This window comes from Sebastes fasciatus, chromosome 15 (genome assembly GCF_043250625.1).
Source record: "Sebastes fasciatus isolate fSebFas1 chromosome 15, fSebFas1.pri, whole genome shotgun sequence".
NCBI lineage: Eukaryota > Metazoa > Chordata > Actinopteri > Perciformes > Sebastidae > Sebastes > Sebastes fasciatus.
Genome location: NC_133809.1, coordinates 15,354,426 through 15,381,493, shown reverse-complemented (window position 1 = coordinate 15,381,493; position 27,068 = coordinate 15,354,426). Strand labels below are relative to the sequence as shown.

The window sequence follows — 27,068 nt, the reverse complement described above, 5'->3', positions numbered from 1 at the left end:
ATGCAGCAATGCATGTAACTCACCTTAGCGTCAAAGGGTAGTTTATTCTTTGCATGAGGAGCCCAGTATTTATTAGCCAACTGTAACAAGAAATAAGAAAAAAAACATCAATAGTAGTAAACATGGCAGCATAAACATACAGAAGTTCTTTAAGCAACACAGCTTACAACTAGATAAATACTTAAGTAAAGTAATGTATGTAGTAGGACCTTCTAAGAAAGCATAATTCATGTTCAATTAACAGACTTAGATCAGTTACAGGTATGCACAAAACTGACTGCAGGTGAAGATCATATTTATGTCTTCAGCATAAAAACAGCATTGGAAAACTTATTTCAACATACAGTGCTGGAACCACAGTGTAGTGTACGTGTGCAATTATTGAGATTACCTGTGTGACATATTCTGCATTAATCTGGGACACAGAAGGCGCTGCAGCTTTCTTAAAGGGGGTTTCTTTCTCCATGGTGGCCATCTCAAGCAGCTACAACGAAGGCTGTCGGGAAAAAAGGGGGAAATTAAGATATTGTATGAAACGAGCCGTAGCCATTCATTGACACTAACAGGCTTCTTTTTTTTTCTTTTACTCAAAGTCTTTTTATTGGTATTCTGTACAAAATCCAATAAATCACAGAAATAATTGTATAAACAAATTATATCTCCCCCATCCCTATAACAACTGCACCATTAAATAAGCATAGTTAATTTCAGAAACAATTACATTTATACATATAAATGAATTAAATCCGATAGCAACATAAATTAAACATATACAAACAAAAAATAAATAAAAAGTAATAAAAAAAAGGAAAGGACCAAAAAAACAGAAAAATAAGTAAATTAAAAATAATAATAATAAATAAATTTAATTAAATTTTAAAAAACTAAGTATAAGTTGTGAATTATATGTAATATGGGGTCAGCAGTTTAAAACTTCAATGTCAGTTGTATCCATTTTTTTCTATATAGATAAACAAAACTTGTAGTATAGCGAATCTTCTCCAATACCAAATGATGTATGAGATCTTTAAACCAAATCCTAAAACACTAACAGGCTTTTACACTTATCAATTTGTACTGAGCTAATGCCTTAAAATATGGGCCAACTAAAGGCAAGAATAGTGCTGAGAAAGTTAGCTTGCTAAGTTAAACACTTCAGTAGGTCATTGGTAGTGTGCAACTCTAAACATTATTAATACAATGCCTTTTCGATACTTTCATAAACGTAACTTAAGTGCTATGCGTTCCCATGTATTAGTTCAGACAACTTTATTTATCCCCAAGGGGTAATGTAGTATTCCCAGTCCATACATCCATACATACAACAGACAACCAATAACTAGATAAGTCAAAGGAAACATATTAAAGTCATGGGGCAGTTGGAGGGACAAGTTACAATAAGAACCATATAAATAAATAGGATTATAGCAAGAAAAGCCAAAAAACAACAACAACAATATATGAGAACAACATATCTTAAAGTTCCTCTAAATAACAATCATTTAAAATGTGTATGTTGTTCAGCAGCTTAACAGCAGAAGCAATAAAGGACTTGGAGTAACGATTTGTTCTCCTTAAGGGCACATTATAACGTCATCAGAGGATTCAGCCCAAACAATGTGATCTGGATGGCTAATACTTTTTTTTGCTTTCTCAGCCACCTGTTTCTCCCAAATTGTGCCCAAGTCCTTCTGCTGAACTCCACTAATCTTGGAGCACACTTTGACTATAGACAGACAGCCAGTTAAACCAGCAGTAAAAGAAAAGGTTAAAAGGCTTTCAATAAAAGAAAGGTAAAAGTTACATAACATCGTATCACAGACATTACAAGAATTTAGCTTCAGCATTAAATGAATCCTTTGTTGACCCCGTTTAACAATCATGCTTATTATTAACATAGCGAGGTAAAACACTCACATTAGTAAACATTGGTAAACATTAGTAAACATCAGCTAGCTGCTTCTCAGCTCGTTTGTTATGTGATGAGCTAAGCTAAGCTAACTAGTAACTCAGACATTAACTGTGGATAATGACGTTATTATTTAGCCTCAATGTGAACGTGAGTATATAATAATGATAATAATAACGTAAAGTTAAGCTCACAAACCTTTGTTTTCACTTCAGCATGAGTGTTACGCATGTACACAACCAAAACGCGCTGAATGCGACGGACTTCCTGGATGGGTACGTCCCCTAAAAATCGTCCCCAGGTACAAAAAAAAGCAGGTCTTCTGTTCCTACTCTGTTTCGTTTCTGTTTTTCTCAAACACAACTCCAAGATAAACTTAAAAACGAACTAAACTAAGTCTTAATGAATTAATGAATTAATGAAAGACTTTATTTCGAACATAAAAATAAATAATAACAGATACAAAATAATAACAAACAAAACAAGAGTAATAGTGTCCGAAAAGGAGTAGGTAGAAGTAAAACTTATATTTCCCTACCCCTTCCTCACTTCTCCTTTAATAACTCATCATAGAATGATAATATAACATAATATAATATAATATATATTTAATATAATGTAATATAATATAATATAATGTAATATAATATAATATAATATAATATATAAACTATCCCAGATTTATTTACATCCCAAGTTTATTTACAACCCACATATCCATCCGGAGTTAAAAAGTAGATATAAACCAACCCTTATCACAACTCTTCCTCAACCATATACCTCCCAAAAATATCTTTTTTGTATAGCTTTTTAAAGTGATTTATATTTGTGCTCCGCTTCAACCCATCACCTAACCCATTCCACAAATCCACCCCACAGACTGAAATACACATACTCTTCTTTGTTGTACGAACACAATACTTTTTAAAATTAAATTTTCCTCTTAAATTATAACCCCTCCTCCCCGTCACAAAACATTTTTTGAATATTGCCCGGGAGAGAATTATGTCTTGCTTTGAACATAATTATTGCTGTTTTAAATTTGACCAAATCCATAAATTTCAATGCATGTGACTTTAAAAACAGTGTGTTCGTATGTTCCCTATATCCCACATTAGTTACTATCCTGATTGCTCTCTTTTGTAGTATGCATAATGGTTGTAAGTTGCTTTTATAAGTGTTACCCAAAACTTCGACACAGTAATTCAGATATGGTGATACAAGTGAAGAATACAGAATGTGCAGTGATTTATGTTCCAGTATGTGTCTTGTTAACAAATGAGCAACAAATGTTATTGTAAAATATTATAATCATTTTTGAGAACATTTTCACATCAATTAAATGTACAGCCGAAACAAATTCAACAAGAGGGACTAGAAAATACCATGAATGTTTAATTTTTAATTCATGAAATACTGAAAATACAAAATATAAAAGCACATATTATTATACATCTATCACATATTTTACATACATACAGTATACACAAACATCGTATTAATGATCATCATAAATACAATTTTACACAAAAATCAGTGAGTCAGTCGGTGTGTTCTGACATGTGTTGCCTGTGTGAACGTTTTGCCACAGATGTCACACCCAAACGGCCTCTGACCTGTGTGGGTAAGATAATGCCTTTTCAGTTTAGAGGGCGATGCAAAATGTTTGAAGCAAATGTCACAACAATGCTTCTGGGCTGTCATTTTAGGTGAACCATTAGTTGAACAAATATGCTGCTTGAGATTGTTTTCACTGTTAAAACTTACAGAGCACTTGGCACATTCAAACACAATTAGTGGTTCACACCAGTAATCATCTGGCTGCATCTGATTCTCAATCACAGAACTGACAAGTTCATCACTGAGCAGCTTGTTGCTATTTGAAATAGCCGCAACTCCTTTAGGCTGACATGGTACTTCTGCATTATGTGCATTGCCCTCATATTGATGTGACAAAGGTAGAGCTGCCATGTTTGGATTTTGGACAAGCTTGTCTATTTCAAAGGCAAGTTCAGAGGGAAATGAAAAATTACAATGGTCTGTAGCCTGATTACAATCGTCTCTCTGCTTTTTCTCCGATTCATTATCCTCCTCTTGTAAGCCTACTTCTGGCACTGCCAACCATTCAGAATCTATTGCCTCTGAACAATAAGATGCATCTCCATCAGTAAATGAGTGATGACCAACACTTGTATAATGTGACTCCAGCTGCTCTCTCAATGCATCCACATTAAAATTAGTGCAATCGCTACGATTTTCAATGCATTTATCCTGGAGATGCTTGGCATTCATCATTTCTGCTTGGATACAATGCAAGACCTTGTTACCCTGTCTGCATTTGTTCTCATGAATTTTTAGATGACCACACTGAGTGAAGGTTCTGCTGCACAAAGTGCATTTGTATGGCCTTATCCCAGAGTGCGTGACCATGTGCCTTGAGAGCTTATAGGGAAACATAAAGCTCTTAAAGCATATTCGGCATGTGTGAAGTTTCTTATTTTTAAAAGTTACGTTACTTTTACAGTTTGTCTTAAAGAAACTGTTCACTTTTGTGATGGATATTTCACGTCTGGTGCAGAGCGACGCACTCACTCCATTACTTACAGCACCATCAGAATTTGAAAGTTTACTATCTGTGTACACCGATTTTGTCTGTTGTGGGATACGAACGCTGATCCTCGGGTAAAGCTGCTGTAGACTATTTGCTTTCAGTTTTCTCATGTTCCCCTGTTGACTGACTGGCTTGGATGGTTTCCTCTTACAGTGAAGTCTTTCATGGACTTTCAGATGTGGATTTTGCCTGAATGCTTTCCCACACGAAACACACTGAAATGGTTTCAAGCCTGTGTGCACCATCTCATGCCTTTGTAATTTAGAGGCACTTGGAAAACACTTTAAACACTGGAAGCACTTGTGTTGCACATTGCCTGGATTTTGCGTTGATTTAGCAATCTGTGTCCTTTTCTCAGTCACTGTAGAAACCATGCGCACAACCTCATTTTTCTTTGAGGTACGTGGCAACAACTTGTTATCCGATTCTCTTTTGTCATTCTGAATAATTACCATGGAAGCAGTCGGATCCAGATGTTTCACAGGGACTACATCGCTGCCAACGTGTGTGTCAAAATCCTTCTTATGTAGCAACATTTCCTGGACCGGGACGTCTGCTGCAGGCCTTGTGTTAAACCCACCTATGCAAGAAGTTGGCCGATTAATATACAATGATCGTTGTTTGTGATATCTAGACCACAGATGAGTGCGACTATGGACCCTCAAGTGTGTTTTCTGACGAAATCTCTTTGCACACATCTCACAGCCAAATGGCCTTTGTCCAGTATGAGTCATCATGTGCCTTTGGAGTTTTGATACAGATGGAAAACATTTTAAACATGTATGGCACTGATGTAATGAGTTAATTCTCTGCTGCTCGCTGGTGGCATGGCAGGTTTCCCTCCCTTGTTCTGCTGGTGTGATTAACTCAGAATCCTGAAGAAGAGACTCATTGTAATCACCGCAATTTTCACTCCAGTTTTCTGGTTTAACAATGACATTCAAGTCAATTGGATCTGCATGACTGGGTTCAGGTTTTATTGCTTCGGAATCAGGCATTTTCAAATTATTGCTGTTTTGCACAGTGGAAGGACTTCGTAATTCTTTTTGGCTCCTATGAATTTTATGATGACGTATCAAAGTAATTTCCAACTGAAACGACCTGTTGCAGATCATGCACTGGAATGGCTTCAAGTCTTTATGTGTTGAGTGTTGCCGCTCTTGTTCATCTGACTTCTGACAAACACTCCAACACTGGCTGCGTGTATTTAATGATTGCTGTGGTTTTACGACGGCGTCCGACTTGATTTCGGTCTTGTTCAGGTCCTGCACAGCATTCACACTTATTTTACACTGGAGCTCCAGTTCTACTGAGGAATTCACTGGAGAGGGATGGCTGGTGGGATGGCTGGTGGGATGTTGTTGAAGTGAAGACTGAGGCTGCAGACCTGAGGTTTGTTTGCTATTGCAAAAGCTCTGCATGTTCCTTTCAGTGTGGGCAGAATGTGAACATGTATTTGCTGTACTTAAATGGGATTTCAAGTGTACCTTCTGTGTGAAGGCTTTCCTGCACATCGTACATGAGTAGGGTTTCTGCCCCGTATGATTAAGGAAATGCCGTTGTAGTTTGGATGGTGAGCAGAAGGTTTTGAGACATGCAGGACACTGGTGTTTCAAAGTAGTTTTGCTTCTGCCGGAGCTCAATTCTTGTGACTGCAAGTGCTCTTTCGAATAGGCTTGTTTAGAAAAAGCCTGGTCTGGCTCTCTGCCCCTATCAAATTGTTTTGGTTTGTCATGAATTGTTGAGTGAATCCAAAGATGAAGAGATGAAGTAAATGACTCCAAGCAGACTTTGCATGTGTATCCATTGCTGGCACTGCGTACAGATGTGTCTGCACTTGCAGAATCAACTTGCTCCCGAGGTATTGGATCCACATTTGAGATACAGCTCCAAGTCACTGAGGCGTCATTTACACGTGGCATATTTTTTGGTGGATTTCCAGTTTTGTGAGCCACATTTTCCCTTTTCCACTCCAGCTGTGAAGCCACAGAAGACGACACCATCGAAGGTAGTACAGTGTAATTACTACTGCCGTGTGTGTTAATCCCCGCAGCTGGTTTACCACAATTTGCTTGTTGGTTACGAGTTGCGATGCCACCCCGGCGTAGACGGTCTGTTGGAAGCCTTGAATGATGGACTTTCTGCATGTGCGTTCTTAAATGATCGGACTGTGTGAAGGCATTTCCACAGATTGCGCAGGTGAAGGGCTTCTGGCCAGTGTGGATGACATAATGTCTCTGAAGTTTATATGGCGACGGGAAGGATTTTGGACAATCAGGGCAGGGATGCATTTTAAAATCACCACCTTAGTGATATTTCCCCCTCTAGTGGTGATCCTCACATTAGACCTGTAGGGCAAAGCATATGGCATTATAAAGTAGAGCAGACATTCATAGGAAACAAGTGATTACATTAAAGGTCCCATATTATAAAAAAGTGAGATTTTCATGTTTTTTATTATAAAGCAGGCTTAAGTCCTATATAAATACTGTGAAAGTATCGAAACACTCAATCCACAGGGAAAAATACGCAGCCCGTTTTCAGAAACTCTGCATTTGAAACAAGCTGTCAGGATTTCTGCCCATTCGTGATGTCACGAATATACAATATTTAGATCTTTGACACAATTTTAAACGTAAACATTCTAAATGTGTCCCAGTTTATTTCCTGGTTGCAGTGTATGTGAATGACATCAGCTGACAGGAAGTACACATGGACCCAAAGTGTTGTCTAGCAATGCAATTCTGTTGTAATTCTGTCAAAATGCGCTAAAACGGAGCGTTTTCAGACAGAGGAGGAATACAGGCATATTCAGGCTGACAGCATGAGGAAAATAAAGTTTTTTTTTTAAAAGGGACTATTTGTAACTTTGTACGCGCATAAATGTAGCGGGTTGTCACACATGCGCGTTCGCATATACGCGTTCGCGTGTAGCCGCTGTACCCTCCTCCTCTGCCTGCTCGCCTTCACTCAGACAGCACAGCTCGCTCCACCTCTAGACGTGAACGCGCGCTCACTACACACTGCAGAAGAGTTAGTTTAGCTCTGAGAATATCTAGTGAATGTACAGGGGACGTTTGTGCAGAAATAACTGCTGCAGCTCCTCCAGACCAACAGAGGTTTTCCGTGTCTTGTGAAGTGACGGAGCTCTACAGAGATTTACGTTGTCTTCTCGTTACCGACCGGGTGCCGGTGTCTCCTCTGCTCTCTCCGGCTGCGGGCGGAGAGAGCAGGGAGACACGATGCAGAGCCCCGCTGCCTCAGCCTGCACTTAGGCAGGAAAAGCCAACACTAGGATCAGATCTAAATCATGCTCATGGAGAGACCTTCGTCGGGTCAGCTAACATCACTGCCAAGCAGCTGAAATATAGAGTGATATTGTGCTTTTAGCTGACGTGTGTCGCCTCACTGTTTTGAGCGATGCTCGTTCAGGTATATTTAGAGCGAGCAAGCGCGAGCCCGACGCTGACTTTCGTTGATTTCACGGCCACAGGTGTCGCTGTTAAGAAGCATTTCTGAAAGTTACAAATAGTCCCTTTAACATTACAGCATCTAAACATGTTATAGTAGAAACACAAAATACAAGTATGAACCTGAGAATTAGCATTATATGGCACCTTTAAGGTCTATTAATGTTATTAATACGGGACCTTTAATATAACGCAATAACTTCGCTATAATTTACATTTAACTAATGTAAGCCTATAATGTCTTATTATGTTTGTGGACTTCGAAAACAGAAACGTTTACTAAAATGACGTATGCTATAATATATATAGCCTAATGTCTACAATGTATTAAGCCTACTGTAACAAACAGTCAATATCAATACAACCAACATGATACAGTAATAACAACAGGAGTCTGACCGAGGCGTTAACAGTAACCTTACACGAGACACAAACACGTGCAGCTAACCAGCTAACAGTCCTCGCTTTGCTGCAGTATAACGCTGAGTCAGAAGTACTTACTATACACGTGTGAAGTCCTATTACAACTAATGAACCCATCATGTGTTGACAATGTCTGCGCTTTGTTAGCTTTCATGCTAACGAGGTAACAACCTCTGACGTCTACTGGCAACAAGCAAGTACCGTGCGTCACTTAAAAAGGTACGGTGGGAAACAAACGTTTTCGGTTCCTAGTCGAGGAAGACCTGAAGATGTGAGGACATTTCATGCCATGGACGTTATTTTTCATGATTATTTTCAGGGTATTTGTAATACAGTAAAAGGCTATTGGTAGGTTTATTAGGCTATTAATTAATTGATGAAATGTAACAAATTTATATTTCTGTTTTAATTTGCTTTATTTATTTATCTTTGTATTAACTCCCTTATTTATTTATTATTCTGTTTAATTTTCCCTATTTTTATGTATGTATTTATTATTGTTATTATTATTATTATTATTATTGGATTTTTCCGTTTATTTTTTATTTATTCATTTATTTGTGCATTTATTTATTTTTTTTTAAATGTAAATGTTTACATATGTATTTAAGCATTTATTTATTTATGAATAATATATATATATATATATATATACATATATATATATATATATATATATATTCATATATATATATATACATATATACTGTATGTATATATATTTTACGAGACGGAGGCTATGCGAAATTATACAAACACACCATTATAATCCTAAACCTATACCAATAGCCTTTAACTGTATTATAAATCCCCTTTCAACCAATCTGATTCTAACAGAAAAACTGCTATTTACATTTTCATTTGTTGGTCGAAACACTCAACATAAAAGTAAAAAAAAAAAATGTTTTTGTGTACAGTGTGTCCAAAATAGTTTGCAAAAGAACTGTAATAACTTGTTCTCAAGTCCCAAAATAGGAGCAAGGTGTGATATATATATATATATATATATATATATATATATAAATACTCAACTATAGCTGCAACTAACAATTATTTTCACTGTTGATTAATCTGTTGATTATTTTCTCGATTAATTGATTACTTGTTTGGTATAAAAAAATTCCTCAAATGTCTTGTTTTGTCCACAACTCAAAGATATTCAGTTTATTGTCATAGAGGAGTAGAGTATGGAACACAGAACCTGTCATTAAATGTAGCAAAAATAATATTAAAAATAAATATATAAAGGTAAAAATATAGAAATAAATAAGTTTGGAGAAATAAATAAGGGGTGAAATGCAAAGGGAAAACCTTGCAAAAATAAATAAATGCATAAATACAAAAATAAATACGTACATTTAAAAATAAATATAAAATAAATAAATATATGTAAATAAATAAACAAATAAATGCAAAAAATATATAAGTATAGTGTAAATAATTATATATATATATATATGTATACTGTATATCACACCTTGCTCCACAATCTGCCACAGAAATTGGTGACTTTAGTGTAATCATACCTCTGTGAAAATGTGCCTGTATTTGAAACACTTTGTATTATACCTATTGTAATACCCCATTCCCTTTTATCAATGAGAAAATTATGTAAAGAGTCCCTATCATATTCATGTGTCATTTTTTTTTAAATCAAAGACCATATACTAGACATCATCACATCACTGTATATACAACAAAAAATATCCAGCATACAGAGTAATTAGGCTAGTATAAAAAAGTGGATTTATTATCCATGCAATGTATACATTTTACCTATTCAGAAGGCTCCACAAGTGATATGCATTCAGACTATAGTCTAATATACCCAGGGCAGGTATGTTGGGTGTGTTGGAGGAAGGCAGTGGTGTTACACCAGTGTTGTAAGAAGCAGACAGGAGGGTTCGCAGTTCGCCTCCCATGCTAATGGAGAGTTTCTCTAATTTGACATGTTATGGCCTTTTTCACTCTTCATTTAAACCACCTGTTCCCTCTGATTTGTTCATTTTGGTCCAAAGACCTTTATTTCTTATTCTGTAAATGGATAAACAACTGAGTTCTGAGCTGAGTGATTTTCTCTTTTATGCTGTGCCGAGTGTTTGTGTTGTTTGGTTTTGTCTATGTACTTATCTATGCCTAAGTGTTTTGGCAAGTTTAAAAAATTTAAGAATTTTATTTTTCAGAGGTAACAGAGACGGCAATATGAATCCATTTTGTTTTGTGTCTAAATTTAGGGTTTTGGCCTAGTGTCTGTGAACCTAGTTGAGCAAGACCTAGGCAGAGCAACCACAGGTTTCCAAACCCCTATTTCTACAGTTTTCACCTCAGTGTTTGTTGATATTTTCCCGACATTTGACATTCCTATATCAAGTAAAAGCGAAATTGTTTAGTCAATTGACAAAAATGAATCGCTGCCATTTTTTTAAATTATTGCTTGAGTTGGTTTTCAAGAAAGTTTCAGAAAGATGTAATGTGCATAGCAAAATGTTTACCTAAAAATGTAAAATTGAAAGATACTTTATTATAATGTAGAAATAAAGCTGAATTGTCTGAACATCAGAAATATAAAAATAAAGGAGCCAAGATCTCCATTAATTCAAATATCTAAAGAATTAAAATAGTGAAAATGTCAATATGAAGAAATGTTTAGAAAATAACATGTGTCTTAACATGAAACATTGAACCAAATATATCAGTGATCTATTATAGGGGAGAGATAAATGTAAAATATTTGTAGTTCCAAAGCTTCATGGCTTATTTTATAAATTGTGGCACTCGGTATATCAGTGGAAATACTATATAAGTGGAATTGAAAACTTTTTTGCTTTTAAATTGCACTGTTTATGTTGAGCACAAGAGGGCAGCAGACACCACTCAATAGCATGTGATGGCTCGCCAGTTCAGCAGATAAAGCTAGTTTCATTTAGTCAGTGCTGTGACCATGAAGACATGCTTTCACAATACGTCAGGGGAGGAAAACAACACATTGTGAAACAAAAAAGGATTCAAATATGCAAACAAACAAAACCACAGTCGCTGAGGCAAACAGACCACAATGTCAGGAGGCGTCCTGTGCAGTGAGGCCGCTCCTCAGCTGGGCTCCCCCACTGTAGCCCACTGCTATGGGGAAAGAGAGTCACACACACACATCAGTCTGGTTAGCCTGGAGGAAGAAACACACAGTTAAAGCCCATGTGCAAGGCCACAATGACAAGAGCCGCAGGCTGGTACACTGCGCACAAAGGACAATGTTAGCCACAACAGCCAGTTTGTTTGCAGAGCGGTTGCAGGTCAGCTTGGTAGAAAACGTACATTTGACAAAACACATGAGAAAACTAAATGTCACCCTGTCTTTATTCATTTTGTGAGGACAACACAGTGGTAAAGACACAAAGAAATGTGTCCGCCAAAGGCCATCACATTGGCTGTGATGAGGGTGTGATGATATTTGTGGCTTTGCCGGTGTCTGTATGAAAACATGCCCGCTGTAAGACAGAATGTAATGTTTACAGTGTGATCGACAAGTGTTTGTCGTGCACTGAATTTTAGAGGCAAATCTCGTTTGCGTTTACTGAAATGTTGAGCCTTGTATTTCTGTTTTTTGTGACATATAAAGTCCTTGTAATTTAACCCTTGTTCCACTAAAGAAAACAAGCACATCCATTAAAAACTCGATACAGAAATGTCTTGCAAACGTGCAATTTTAATAATAAAGTTGAATCTAGTGGCTATATATAACGGAAATACATCCCTATGGGCTGCTGTGTGTTGTTTCTTCATTTTCATTGCTCAATTTGAACAAAACCACTTCTCAATCTCCCCTGTAAACCATTGTTTATCAGGGAAGACTGCTGAATATGCATGTTTGCTCAGCAGTCTTGTTTGGCAACACCGTGTTTGGCATTCAGACTGTTACACACATTTAGAAATTTAAGGGGCCAAGAAAATTGACAAAGAAAACATATTTAGAGGAATATTTTCTTCGGCTGTTTGTGTCATTGCCAAATCTGTGGCTGTTAAACACCTACATTTATTGAAAAGACTGAAATATAATAAATATTTGTGGATTAAATGTATAGGTGTTTACTTGACTGAAGTGTACAAGCATATTCTAAAGGTACTTTATTAAAAATTACCCATATCTTAGTGCTTATTTGACAGCTACATCATTAAGCAGTTCTGAATCTCCCCCTGGTGAGGCCCTTTAAAACCAAACAGGTGAACATTAACACACACTGTATATTTATGGAGCATTGGCTTGCTCGCTCTCATAAATAATTGCTTGTTTGTGTTTTTCAACCCTCAATAAAAATCTTCAGGCTCTATTGGCTGCCTCTATTGTTCAATTTTTGATAACAACAATCAAAACAACATAGCGGCGGGTGAAGATCAATAACCCCACTCCACTCCGCCGCCATCGAGAGCGCGATGAAGAGAATAGCCGGGGTGAAGATGCATTCCAACTCGATCATCAATACGGTTCATGATCTTTGAGAAAAAGAAATGTTCCAGGAGCAATGGTTAATAGTGTTATTTTCTTCCCACATCGTCACAATGTCCATTGACAGCCCCGACACACACATACACACACACACACATAAAACACACTCTTGCCCTGCAGCTGTGTGTTGCAGTGTCCCTCTCCTATTAACCAGGTTGCCTTGGAATCAATAGAAAACATAAAGAGGCTTAATCTTTTCAGGTGCTCGGCGCTGATTGCCTATTACACAATAATAACACACCTTAAATCCCATGGAGCATGAGAGGGAGAAACATGGTCGCCTCATCCGCACACATTACACACACACTGCCACAAAGCAGTCACACAGTAAATCTATAGGTTTACAACTGAACAGATGGTGTCAGCGGTGGCGCTGGGCCTTTATGAGGGGTGTTAGCTAACGCGGTGAGAGAAATTCCAGCAGAAACAGTGGGATATCAGGGGATACAGTTTATCGCCTCGTGGAACGAGACACTGCTGGTGTCTCCTTTTGTAGACTATGGTCTCCTGTCTTCTGGTATGCAGCTTTAGCTTATAGAAGTGCCATAGGATTGTTCTCCGTGGCAGAATAACAGCTGCTGCAGTATACAACTCCAGTGGAAGACAAAGTTGAATTAGTGGCCTAAGTTCTGGGATATGACGTGGGATAAACACGTCCTCAAAACCGCACATCATCAAAACCACTTGGAGACAGACAAAGCTTTGCATTTCAACAGTCAACATTAGTGAGTTGGTTTTTTTTATTTTGCCACATCCACTAATGTCCTGTTGTAAGTCATTAGGTGTTGGGGCTGTCAGAGTCGCTCCTCCAGAAAAGCCCCACTGAATTCCAGTGCTGTGGATGACTGGAGTCTGGTTGTTGACACTGGCTGTGTTTCTATAAACTGAGCCAGCAGGACAGGTGGACGATCTGGGAGTTAGGCAAGTCCAGGACTGGAACCAGGGCCACGGACGGACTGGACTCTCCTAGAGAGCTTCTCAAACTTTCCTCAAGTCCTGGCAGGTAGAGGTGGGGAGGGAGATGAGGGCAAAAAAAAGAGGGAGTTGTTAGTCTCATGATAAGTTAAGCTGGAGTTGGACATTAGGTTCTCATATAGCTGCCCCACTGGGGGCGTCCCAGGACAGAGGCTGCACTTAACCCTTCGACCAGGGAACACAGGCCAATTTACAAATTATTGGCATTCTTAAATCCTTGGCAGATTGTAGCCCCCCGAATCCGACTCCCTGCAGTGCAGACATATGGTCAGCAAAGACTGAACTCTAAGCTACCCCTCCCTAACACGCACACACAGCCATATACAACCAAACACATACACATGCCATGCCCTTTTGGACAATTGAGCAGCTTGTTTGGGGGGGTCTAGTGCAATGGATCCTCTGCTCCTGTTGTGTTGGGATGTCAGGAAGCTGTGTTGGGACTAGCTCTCAGTTTTACTGGAGCTGAGAGATGTTGTTAGTGTGTGTGCGCGTATGGCCGGACTACAGACGGGCAGTGGACATGTGAGAATTCGTTGAGCGTCTCGGAGCCTGGTCTTGATGACAGCCTGTCTATTTAGCAGCGGCCCGCTGGGATGTTGTCCATTCCCTCCTCTGCTCCGTGCACTAATTGGTCACAAGTGTTCCTGTCTCATGGTTGACTGTCCTGGCTTATGATTTAAAAGTATGCTGGATGGGACTTGGGTGTGGTCACTGTGGTCTGGCATGGACATAATAGGGAAAGTATGTCACTTTTGTACCATCACTATTACAAATCAATCTTTTTTTTCCCCATTCACAACATCTGTCTAATGTGTCAAAATGGAATTCCTGACCACTTATCTTGAGTCTCAGTGGACAAACACAAACTAACGCCCTTTTAATAACCTCTACTATCACTGCAGTACCACTATGTGACATTTATGTGAACTTGTGGAGAGAGAAATCAGGACAGAGAGGTTACGAGAGCAGTTCAGCACTATTTAATAAGCCTCATTCTCTTTCATTTGAAGCACACGCAGCATGCCAAACATGCTTACAAAGAGCCCACACCCCCTAATTAGCTAATATGCACTACAGCTTAAAATACCCCCACTGAACACAGGCCTTTTTTGGAGGGCATTAAAAGCCTAAATATGTGTTATCAGAGCATGTGGTGCACCCTGGGAAGCAGGATCCTCTGGAGATGGCTAGGTGACAACTGAACGAGCTAGGGAGATCACAGACAGGGATGGTTTTATTAAGAGAAGAAACGCACCCTTTATCACACCTTGCGCACTAAGCCTGTTTTATGTCGGGATGTTTTAATCTTCGTACTAACAGATAGGAAATAATTATGCATGAATGGGAGAGATGAGGGGGGGGTGAAGGTGAATTGAGTGACCAGGCAATTTTGTGTTCTTTTGTCTTTGTGAGTGAAAAGCGAGGAAAGACCGCTTTTCTCCAATCCCTATAAATGCTTCTGAAATCCGAACACTTCCCATCTCGCACACCCAGTCCCCATCCCCTGGTCTCTCAACCCCCCTTTGGGCTACACGGGGAGCCTCATTGAGAGGCCCAGTGGACAGAGGCAGGAAGATTCAAAAAGCCATCACATTAGCAATGGGATGGAACTAAACCATCTACCCAAGAGGACCGGCCATTATTCTGCTTCACGGCGAACACACAGGGAGCTGAAAAGGCTGCTGTTAAATCTCTGTGTTTTCAAAACCAAACCATTACGGATGCCCACAACACCCTTTTATGCTAAACATCAGAAGCCATTTTTTTGTTCAAACTGATTAATATATAAATATTGTAAGGCTAAGTGAATAGGAGGAGGGGGTGAAAGTGAAGGCAGTGGTGAAAAGGAGAGAAAAAGGGGGTTCCTGAATGGAATGGTTGATGCCTGCTGGGCTTATGGGGCTTTTAAGCAGTGGCCAAGGCCCAGAGCCAGTGGTTTTTAGTTGTGCTACACTGACTTCCAAACTGGTCAAATTAACCGGTAAACGAGGAGGTAATTAGCGAGTGTTGGCTCATGAAAATTGTTCATTTAGTCCAAGAAAAATGAACAAAGAGGATGAGGGGCTGGGTGTGTGCACTAGAGCCATGGAGAAACAGAAAACTTCCCCACCAAAGCAGCTACAATCAATAATTTTATATCGACAACAATTCACACACCTACTTGTATGTGAGAGGGGTCGCTCATAGTGATGAGTCAACAGAGAAATATCACCCGACTCTGTTGTTCCCCTCAGCTCTACAGCGTTATGTAGCGTCTTTTAGCAATTTGTTTTTGTTTTTCCGTCCCACAACTGTTTTGATTCACTCTCACTGATCTCAGCTGTCGGGAGCCGTTCACAGGGCGCATTTTTTGCACCCTCAAATCCATTGTTGTCGATGTAGATGCGCGGCAGGCATGTTTAAGCGCGAGAGCTCCGCCGCCACGGTGGGCAAGTGTTTCCGAGCGCCTATTTTCATCAGATATATTTTCTTTCTTCCGTAAATATCAGTCTCTGGTAAATATATGGAGGAGAAGTTCATAATTTTAGTTCAGGGCTACCCAGAGCTTTACGATCTGTGCCGCAGTCTATTTTACTTGCTTCACCCTTTACGTCCAATAACGTCAAGATTTGGTTGCTTGGTAACGGCAGGCGTGACAGTAGTGCAACCTCCGAAGCACCTTGGCTGGCGTTTTCCACGCATTTGTAGACGCGGCATGTGAACGGCCCCTTATAGCGAGTAAGCAAGACGTAAACATTGTGGAGCATTTAGCTGCTAACTAGCCAGATATTTTTCTCAGGAGTTGGTGGAGACCAAAACAGAACTAAAAGGAGAGTGACTATTGAACTGACATTCATCATGTGGGAATTCACCATTTTAAAAGGTGAAAACATGTCAAAGTTATGTTCACAATACAGCTAACCCAAAGTGGCCAAAAACAATTATTGCAGGTTTAAGTATATCTATTTAGAAGAAAGAAAGACATCAAAACGTATTTGATTTTGATTCTTTCGGTGTAAAATAATGGAATTCTGTAATCACAAGACCTTATTACGTCCTTCACTAAAAGTTGAGGTTTTACTTGAGTTGTGGGGGCCTATCGTCGAGAGAACCTTTCTATCGTAAGTAACAAGTTGAGACAAGATGTTTAAAGGTTTCATTTGGAGCATATGTCATGTCTATCAGCTGTGAATTCTAACGCAAGTAACCCAAGGGTGGAGGGGGGGTTGCAGTCACATTTTGCTGCAGTGTTGTTGTCTGTCTGCTCGCTGACAGCAGCCGTTCTGAGGCTGTGACTGCTAGCGCCAGAGGTGTTACTTTTCCTCCTTTGACTTTTTGGATTCATCACCCGATGAGCATCGGCTGTGACCCATAAAAACGCCCATGGGTGAGCTTCCAGGGCTTGGCTGTGCGTGCGGGGTAAGGTAACAGATTCTAGCTCAATGATGAGTCAGTAAATGGTTTTAGGGGGAGCAGTCTGCGCGGTCCACAATCAAAGAAACATACATTTCAAGGGTGAAGATTGAGGTTGATTTTGCTCTGGTAAACCAATGACCCAGTAACACAGTTAATGGTTTTCTATAAAGAAAAACTTTCTCTGGAGAAGCTTCAACAGTAAATGTTGTTTTCAATTGTGCTAAAATATATACATTTAGCATTTATTTGCCGTATCTACTTGTACTTTATGAGCATATATAATATGTATATTTGAAATACTTTAACGAGATTCCTCCTCATTGCTCGTTGCTCCTCTTACTCTGTTCTGACAGAAGAAATAAATGACATGCATGATATATCATGAAACAATGTTGAATAACAATTATATAATTAGGTAACAAAACAAATAGCACTGTTCGTCTGTCACGCATATCAACACGTATTCGAAACGGATCAACCTTTTTCCCATTCATCACTGGTAACCATAATTTCCCGTCCTCAAGAAGATGAGTTATGTCAAAGCTAAAAATGACAGTAAGATGGCTGGTTTGGCGCAGATTCAAAAATGTTAATTGACTGCTTCGGCGATGACTTGACAACTGAGCCCGTGTGATCGATGTGCTCGTCGCCCTTTTCCCTCCCAGAGAACATCTCTCAGGATAAAACAAATACCGTTCCACGTTTGCCTTGACGAGAACCTAGAATCCAGGGAGCAGGAGGTGGTGGCGTATAAAAGTGTAATGATGACAAAAGACTGTGCCAGCTGCTCGGGTTACTGTACACAGTGCAGACACAACAAACGGCTCACAATAATTAAACACAGGAAGAAGTGGAGATCCTCTGGAGAGACTGCTTCCTAGAATATCTTATGGAGTTTACTTAACCAATGTCAGCTCAAACTTTCTTTGAAAAGAGAGTGCAGGAGAGAGACGAGCTGTCACTTTGTTTCCATTAATACGGTGTTGTGGAGCTTAACTTGCAAGAACAGTGTTGCCTTCGACAGAACAGCTTATTTAGGATAAATCCTCTTAATGAGAGTAAACATTCAGGCTGTTCTCATACACCGTTCGTAGCTATACCTATGGAAAATAATGCACTGTAATTCGTATATATTCCATGAATTCGTATGTAATCCACGTAATCGTGTACCAGGAAGTATAAAGAGCGACAAACACCACATAGGGAGGCGCTAGTGGTGGATGGGTGTGTCAAAAAAACACCGGACTTTAGCCCCGGAAGACCGGTGTTCGTATCCTGTGTGAAACCAGAGGTCAATGCTGATTTATTTGTCACATAAATTCCATACTAAAGCTACGCCACTTCACGATCCTTTCCTAAACTTAACTAAGTAGTTTTGTTGTCGAAACCTAACTAAGTAGTTTTGTTGCCTAAACATAACTAAGTAGTTTTGTTGCCTAAACCTAACTAAGTAGTTTTGTTGTCGAAACCTAACTAAGTAGTTTTGTTGCCTAAACCTAACCAAGTCGACCCTTTCCTAAACCTAAATAAGTCATTTTGTTGCCTAAACCTAACTAAGTAGTTTTGTTGCCTAAACCTAACTAAGTAGTTTTGTTGCCTAAACCTAACTAAGTAGTTTTGTTGCCTAAACCTAATTAAGTTGTTTTGTTACCTAAAGCTAACCAAGTCTATCTTTTCCTAAACCTTACTAAGTAGCTTTGTTACCTAGACCTAACCAAGTTTTCTGTGAAGTCGAAAGTTTGTTTTGAAAGGACTGGAGTGGAAGTCGACACGTGTGTCACGTGTTGCTGAACATTTGTAGAAAAACGCGTGAAATGACGAATAACTTTTCATAAGATATCATACGAATGAGCATATGTAGAAATATTAGATCAATTCAAAGCTTATGTGTAGTGTCTTGAGTGAGAAACATAGTGACATACCTTTAACAATCTCCTGTGCCAGTGAGTGGCTGCACTTGTAGAACACCCTGGCGCACAGCGGCACCAGCTCAGCATCCATCTTCTTCATGGCTTTCTTGAATGTAGCGGCAACTTCTTCTGTTATATCCTTCACACCGGTGACCTCCAGGTCATCACCGGGCACAGCCACGGAAAGTGAGAGCGAAGCACTACACTTGTCAGCAGACATTACAGTGTAGCACTCTATGGACCCACATGCCACCTTTGTCGTCATGTGACAGGAAGTCCTTTCAGTGGGATCGTCCTGAATTGCAGTTACATGAAGCTCAACGGCTGCACCCTTGGGTAAGGTCGGTACCACGACGACCAACAACGGCGCGGGTTTGATCTCAGGCTCCCGCAGCAAGTCCTGTAATGCAGACACAGATGGAATTAACTGGCTGGCAAATTATATACCGTGTTGCGCTACACACTACAATCAAATGTATGGCCCTCCTGCTAGGACGCATGCTGCGCTTTGTGACCACAAAACACTCCTCCATCAACATTAAACATTATTGTAAAGCACATCATAAAATTCTCCCACACAGGACTAAGACAGGCTTTGTACTTGATGGACTGACAGGCTATCAATTAACATGAGATTGTGAGGTAATGATAGTGTGTACAAACAATTCAGAAAGAATCCATACTGTTTGCAGCCACCGTAAACAAAAAAACACATGCACTAATGCATTCACTTTGAGCTGCATTTACTAACATGACAGGTCCTATCCAAGATGACTTCTCACCTTTCTAAGAAGATCACTCACAACATCTTATGGCAGTTTCACCACACACATTTAGTGGGAAAAAAACTGCCTCAATTTCATCTATAGAGCCAAAAATCTCTTTATTTTTTTCCCTCCTCGGGACTGAGGGCCATTAGCCGTAACAAAATGTCTTGGAGCAGTGCTACAATGTGGCCCTCTAATAATACTTGGCTGTGGCTTCATCTGCTAATGGGAGAGAAATGAGTGTTTTATATAACCGTCATTTCAGTCGGAGTCGATAGGGCAAAAACACTTAACCCCCTTTTCAATTTGCTGGATCAATTTTCATCCACTTACACCCCACTTCGTAAGTGCAGAATAATAACAGGTTACTTACATTTTATTTTGATATTCACTCACAAAAAAAAAGAGAGAGAAATCATTGACGAGAGCAGACGACGGCCTCTTTGTCCCTCCAACAGACAAACCCGTCATGACCCAATCAGCCAGATTCACTGAAGCAGCACTTACCTTCAGATTAAACTTTAGCAAACGCTTAATTGTGTATCAACAGCTAACCTCTTGCCTTGAAAAAACATGAAAAAAAAGCAAGTGTCCTGAATGAGTATGTGGGCACTGCGGGGGTTAAGATTTCTTCACTCTGCTGATTTTGAAGGCAGCCCCAGCTCACAGTGATCAACAATAACAATCACAAGAGGAGAGAACAATAGCCGTGTCAGCACGGACCTCTTAGCATGTCAGACAAAGTGACAGCACACATACGTGTCCTATGCTTTGATAAATGTTATATTAGCACTTCTGGCGCACAGGCTAGGTATTCTCCTGGAGGGAACTGCTCCTGCTCTTGTCAATAGTGATTGAACATGGAACAGAGAGAGGGAACTGGGGAGAGAAGTGACAGGACAGGGGGTCCTGCTCAGCCAGGCTTAAAGGCCACCCTGCAGGCCTTTGGGTGCTGAGGTACTATACCCAACCGACCGTCCACAAGGAGATCAGGGGACTTCCAGCGCTGCAGCTCCAGCCTCTGGCAGGACTTTAACTGTCACGGCACAGTTGCTGACTTTTTGTTACAGCTGTCGGACGAGGTTACATCAGTCCCCTTTTTGTTTCTTTATTAATGCGGCCACCAAAATGTTACATTAGGTGGGAAGTTTGTTCAGCGGTTCTGTGGAACTAAATGTGCAAAAGGTGCATTATTGAGTGTGTGTGTTTCAGACTTGACTGTTGTCAGAACACAGCGGAGTGAGAGGGGGAACACTAGCTGACATCCCTACCTGACCAGAGATCATTTATGAAATGCATTCAATAAAACACAAACTTTGATATATGGTGGAGCTGAGTGCTGGAGTGGCAAGTTAGGAGGGCAGGCGGGTGGCAGAAAGTGTGTGTGTGTGTGTGTATAGAGGGCTCTGTTCCGCTCTATGCCAGCCACTTAACACAATCCATCTCATTACTTCATCCCACTTCAGTTCCAGGGCATGCAGCCATTCCCCCGGTGCTCTCTCTCTCCGTAGGCAGCAGGTAAACGCATGAAGCCTGGATCTGCTGCGCTCAGCTCTCCACACTGATGGGGTGTGACCTGCCTCTCCTTATGTTTGTTTTCTTTCTCCCCACTTTCCTCCTCTCTAACTCGCGTCCGTGCGCCTGGAGCGTGCGGTGGGCTGGAGGGCCGAGAGGCGTGAAAGCCGAACGGTAAACACGGTAATAAGGAAGTGGTGTAAAGGCGGGGAACAGCGGGGAGCTGATGGGACTGCGCTGCTTAGCCAGTTCCCCTACATTTCCTGCCCAGCGGGACGCCTTCAGCATGTGGCTCATGTCTCAGCACTTACTGTAGTGCTGTCAGTCTGCTATAATATCCCTTCCCATTCACTCCCTCATTCACTCTCTTTTCTTAAGATTCCACTCTAAAGCTCGTCAGACTGTTTGTGTAAATGAAACACACAGGGCCATGTCAGTGGGGTGAGGGAAAGTTTAAGGGTATGAGGCCATTATAAAACCACGCCAGGGGCCGCAGTTACTTCAAAAGGCCCCAGTAAGCAGGAGAGAATAATGTAAAAAGGGTTTTACTGTGGTATGCATGGAGGAAACTCTCCACACTGCAAATTCAGTACTACAAGATTAAATTATCACCAATCACAATTTCAACAAAACCAGTCATTTTTTTTTTTTTTTTATCTTTTCCACATTTCTAAAATTACCTAAATTAATAACTACGGCTGTCAAATTAAATGCAATAATAACACTTTAACGCAAATTCATTTTAACGCTACTAATTTCTTTAACACATTAACACAACTTTTGATTTTTAGGTTTTATCGGGCTAAATAACGCTAAATTTTGGCGAGGAAAAACTGGCATGGCCATTTTCAAAGGAATCCCTTGACCTCTGACCTCAAGATATGTGGATGAAAATTGATTCTATGGGTACCCACGAGTCTCCCCTTTACAGACATGCCCACTTTATGATAATCACATGCAGTTTGGGGCAAGTCATAGTCAAGTCAGCACACTGACAGCTGTTGTTGTCTGTTGGGCTCGAGTTTGCCATGTTATGATTTGAGCATATTTTTTATGCTAAATGCAGTACCTGTGAGGGTTTCTGGACAATATTTGTCATTGTTTTGTGTTGTTAATTGGTTTATAATAATAAATATATACACATAGATACATACATTTGCATAAAGCAGCATATTTGCCCACTCCCATGTTGATAAGAGTATTAAATACTTGACAAATCTCCCTTTAAGATACATTTTGAACAGATAAAAAATGTGCAATTAAATATTTTAATCGATTGACATAACTAAAAAAATATTTAGAACCTGCTTCCTAATTATTATTTACTTTTTGACACAATTTTAAAACCTGTTATTGCTACACAAAGGGACGTCTGTTTAACATTTATTGACTTATCACATCAACATCTTCCCTGTTCATCAAACCCTTTGCACACACACCGACAAACAGGCTCTTTGTGGTTTAATGCACCGTAAATACAATTTCACACTTGTAGCGACTCCAGTATGCTCCCAATTAACCCTGCGAGCTTCTTCATCCACCTGATTAGAGAAATTATCAACGCACAACAACAACACGGCCCTGTGGCTTCACAGACACACTAGGCTCTGGTGTTTCTATCATTTCACTTCACAGGTCTGAAAATACACTAAGAAGTATACCATTTATATTTTTGTATATGAAAGTGTAACGCTACATAATACAACATTTGACAACTGGTTTTCAATCAGCATCCATAACTTAACCACATATTACATGTTGCATAATGGTTTCTTTAAGCGTTAGGATGCATTTTAAAGAACAGATGCATTTTGGGGAAAAAAAAGAAAAAAGGAAGGGATAAGAGAGGGCAATTTAATTGCTTAAATCTCCAGTATCAATAATACAACCTATACTAATTGGCTCTAAACAAAATGCAATATGATGTATTTAAGTAGTTATAATAACTTATTTAATCATTTTTTGTCAATGACAGTTTAAGATCAAACATTAGGTATAATATTACCATTTTTTATTTTTATTTTTATTATTTAATGTGTTTATATTTTAATCTTAAAATAAATTGTGTTTTAATTTTTAATTTTAATTTGAAATAAAAAGGAGTTTTAGTTTGGTTTCATAAAACAGAATGCCAAAATTAAACATATTATATTACACATAATAGATGCAAAATATGACATCCCATTATTGCCTAGCATAATTTGATGTTTTGGTTGGTATGTGTCTCTGTATTATCACATTGTCTTGTCCGTCTTATCTTGTTTTCTCTCTTTCTGTAAAACACTTAATATCTTTTGTTTTGAAAAGGGCTGTATAAATTAGTAAATGAATTACTTAGTTACTAACATACAGAGCTGGCAGAGTTTGGTAAATGTGAACTCTTTTTAGCTAATGCCAGCTGGTGGAGTTATCTCTGTTATCTGTGGGAGTCGTGTTATCAGTGTTTGACCTGAGTTAAGCATTCTAATTAAAGTCAGTTCAAATGAGCACCGGCGCTTTGTATAATCCCCACCCCAGGGAGACAGCATTTCACCTAGTTTAGGATGAAACAGTACTCTCCCCCTACCACCACAGCAGCTCTCCCTATCTTTCCTTGAAGTGGAAGAGAGGAGAAAGTGTGAGGGCCAAGCTGGGAAGTCACACCAAGATGATCTGCCTCGCAGGCAAATAAAGAGCACGAGGTCGGGTTAGTAACCCATCACCTCAGATGGATCTATTCTTAAGGGGAAAACTCACCTGTTTACAGATGGAGCTGTCAATTAGAGCTGCTTAATCTGAGAATCAGTTGATAATAAAAACTGGTCTCCTGGTAGCAAACCTGGGTCAGCTAACTGACATGGAAGCACAACATATGGGCGATGCTGTACATCTCCAGTGACCTCTGACACGAGCCTTGTCTTGTGACCTCCCAAAGCTTTGCCCTTGGTTAGCCTTGTTAAATGAACAACCCAATCTGCATGCTAGAGTGACGGTACACTGTCAACGCTTTCAAGATTTCTATTCCACTGTGAGTTACGATAAGGCGCAATAAGTCAAATAAATTCACACCGGCTCTTGACTGAGCCAAGCTGAACCATACTATATGCATTTAAATTCATAAATCATCATTTGAAAGCTTTGAGAATATGATTGCTGGCCTTCAATAACACATTTAGAATTTGTATATACACTGCTATATTTTTGTGGAATTGACACAAAGTTGACATCCTCTCTCTAGTCTTTAACACCGCTCACCACGGAACAGAGCCACATGTTGGAGGTGGGCTCCTGCCTCTCTCCCCGAGGCCCTATTCCCATGGCTAGATAGATTACTGTGGGAGGAGAAGGGCTGCCAGGGGAGACTGGTGCCCCTATTAGATGCATGGAGCAGGGGTTGTAAGCCGGGACGGTGGGATGGAGGGAAGGATGGAGGGAGGTGGCAGGAAAGAGGGGTGGAGAGGGGGATAAGCTGCTCTGAGAGTTGAACGGAGCTCCAAAATGGTGTGTGGGGGCAAAGGATTAGGGAAGCTCTGAGGAAGACATCTGCTTCTGTGCCAAGCTCCACATTATCAAAGACACCAGCGTTTCCCACATCATCAACTTTTCATGAGCGCGCTCACTGGTAAATATCAGTCGCAGCGGCTTGCGTCTCAAGGGGGCAGAGAGGGGCGAGGAACTTTCCCCTTATTTCACAACTATATAAAACACAATTCTGAAAGGCCTCTCTGAAAAACTCGGATACCATATCAAGTTTCTCTTCTTTTACTTATTCACGATCCCACTGTCTTTTAATCCATTAAATATGTGTTCATTCTATGTGTATCGTATTATAAGTGTGATCAATATTTCCTCTGCATGTATAATAAAAGAGCCAGTCATTGCTCTTCTTCTTAACCACTGGTATATATTTCATAAACAAAAATCTCCCTCCATGGAGGCTGACCGTCTCTTCCTCCGCGGCCCTCAGCATGTTCTCCCAGACGGCTGTGATGATGGGGATGTCTTGGCGTCTTGTAGCGTAGCAGTGGGCCTGGACAACGTGAGCTAGAGTCAGGCTGCTGATCACAGCCTCCAGAACCTTCTTCACATAGCTGAAGGACAAACGGGCCTGCGTCCTGGTGCCAGCCTTTACCAGCTGCATGGTACAGGGGACCAAAGCAATTTGGCCTGCGCAGAAAACCGACTCATCCACCTGGAGAAAAGAGCAAGAGAAGAAAAACAATGTTGGCTTTATTATGGTTAAACCAAAATTAACAGTCTATAGCCAAACTAGCAGCTCGGTGAGAACACAAAGTACAGTGGGGGCTCATGAAGTGAAGGAATGTCATTAGTTTTGTATTAGATTAAGTATTGGACAAATTTTGACCCAATGGTGGCGCTAAATGAAAGTTATTACAATTCATCCTGAGGGGAGAATGAATATCTGTACCAAATTTCATGTCAATCCATCCAATAATTGTTGAGACATTTCACTCAAAACCACAAATGTGAACCTCATGGTGGCACTACAGGAAAAGTCAGGAGATCCCCAGATTGGGATGCATCCTCTTCAAGATGTTTTGGCTTCACTTTTGCGGAGCTTTCATTTCGTCCATCTTTATATACAGTTTATGGTTAAAATAAAGTAAAAACAATTAAGACTAGTGACCATTTTGCAATGGGATCACACCAGCCGCGACGCCAAATCAGGCCAGGGGTGTAAAGTGGGGGGGCCCTTCCCCACTTCCTACCCTCCTACTTCTAGCGCCCTTGCTCTAAGCGCACCCATCTTCGAACTCAGCCTTCATTTTGATCTCAACTACACACCTGTAATGTTTCGTGACGGCATCTTGCACGGTTGCGATGCTATCGCGGTGACAAAATCTGTCCACAGAGAAATATAAACACTCACACACAGACTCACGAGGTGAAAACAATACCGGCATCGCTGTCATGGCTGCTAAATGAACACATGTATTCAACCAGAAAACTAGATGCAAGTCGTCAAACTCCAAAATTAGTTTCATAAAAAAAAGTACAACATTCATCAGTGAGGTGCTATAATCAAATTAACATTAATTATAGGTGTATGTTTGAGTAGCAGTGCATTAATTAACAAGTTTCACCTCTGCCATTTATCAGCATCTTATCACCAACAATTCTCATTTCACTGTGAGAAGCCTGCCAATGCATCTCCGTTGTACACGTGTTATTTATAATGTGATAATAAGCTCAATTCTCTGTTAAATACCCTCTGTTAGAATAAAGCTTCTTGCATAATGAAACCTGAGAAAATCTATCTGTTTAATGCAGAGAGATGAGTAGGGATGAGGAGTGGCATTAAGGAGGTCAAGTCTTTAGAGACCCTGTATTGCTCACCGGTGTTTGCTGTTGGATGGCATTAGTGCTTAACACTAGCTGCTGGTCAATGCAAATAGCTGTTGGTGACATGTTGATAATTGCTGGCCTATGCAGGGACCTTGGAGCACATGCAGATCTCCGGGGAGGATCAAGAAGGCCTGAATCAATTGATACATAGCCCGAAACAAGGTCCTTCGCTGATTAGCAAAGACACAGCCAGGGGTATCGTGTTTCACCGCGAGATTACCAGAGTTAGCCTGGACCAGATG

At 40.0% G+C, this 27,068-nt stretch overlaps 3 protein-coding genes across 6 annotated transcripts in view; all 3 read right to left on the bottom strand.

Moving 5' to 3' along the window:
* Nucleotides 1–2,240, bottom strand: part of aqr (aquarius intron-binding spliceosomal factor) — a 58,579-nt gene extending 56,339 nt beyond the window's left edge. Inside the window, exons 1-3 of the mRNA XM_074661607.1 lie at nt 2,108–2,240; nt 392–496; nt 24–80 (exon numbers count right to left, since the gene is read on the bottom strand). Coding sequence (XP_074517708.1) covers nt 24–80; nt 392–475 — 141 coding nt within the window. The 5' untranslated portion in view covers nt 476–496; nt 2,108–2,240. The remainder of the gene's footprint in view (nt 1–23; nt 81–391; nt 497–2,107) is intronic.
* A 1,051-nt stretch (nt 2,241–3,291) lies between these two features.
* LOC141783413 (uncharacterized) lies at nt 3,292–8,625 on the bottom strand. Its single transcript, XM_074660702.1, has 2 exons — nt 8,492–8,625; nt 3,292–6,868 (listed from the first exon to the last, which is right to left on the bottom strand). Exon 2 carries the CDS (start codon nt 6,809–6,811, stop codon nt 3,443–3,445), a length of 3,369 nt encoding a protein of 1,122 aa, XP_074516803.1. The 5' UTR covers nt 6,812–6,868; nt 8,492–8,625; the 3' UTR covers nt 3,292–3,442.
* A 4,990-nt stretch (nt 8,626–13,615) lies between these two features.
* Nucleotides 13,616–27,068, bottom strand: part of dph6 (diphthamine biosynthesis 6) — a 243,021-nt gene continuing 229,568 nt past the window's right edge. For all 4 annotated transcript variants that reach the window (XM_074661323.1, XM_074661322.1, XM_074661324.1 and 1 more), the window contains 3 exons: nt 25,403–25,651; nt 19,211–19,598; nt 13,616–13,910 (listed from right to left, as the gene is read on the bottom strand). In XM_074661323.1, coding sequence (XP_074517424.1) covers nt 13,792–13,910; nt 19,211–19,598; nt 25,403–25,651 — 756 coding nt within the window. In that variant the 3' untranslated portion in view covers nt 13,616–13,791. The remainder of the gene's footprint in view (nt 13,911–19,210; nt 19,599–25,402; nt 25,652–27,068) is intronic.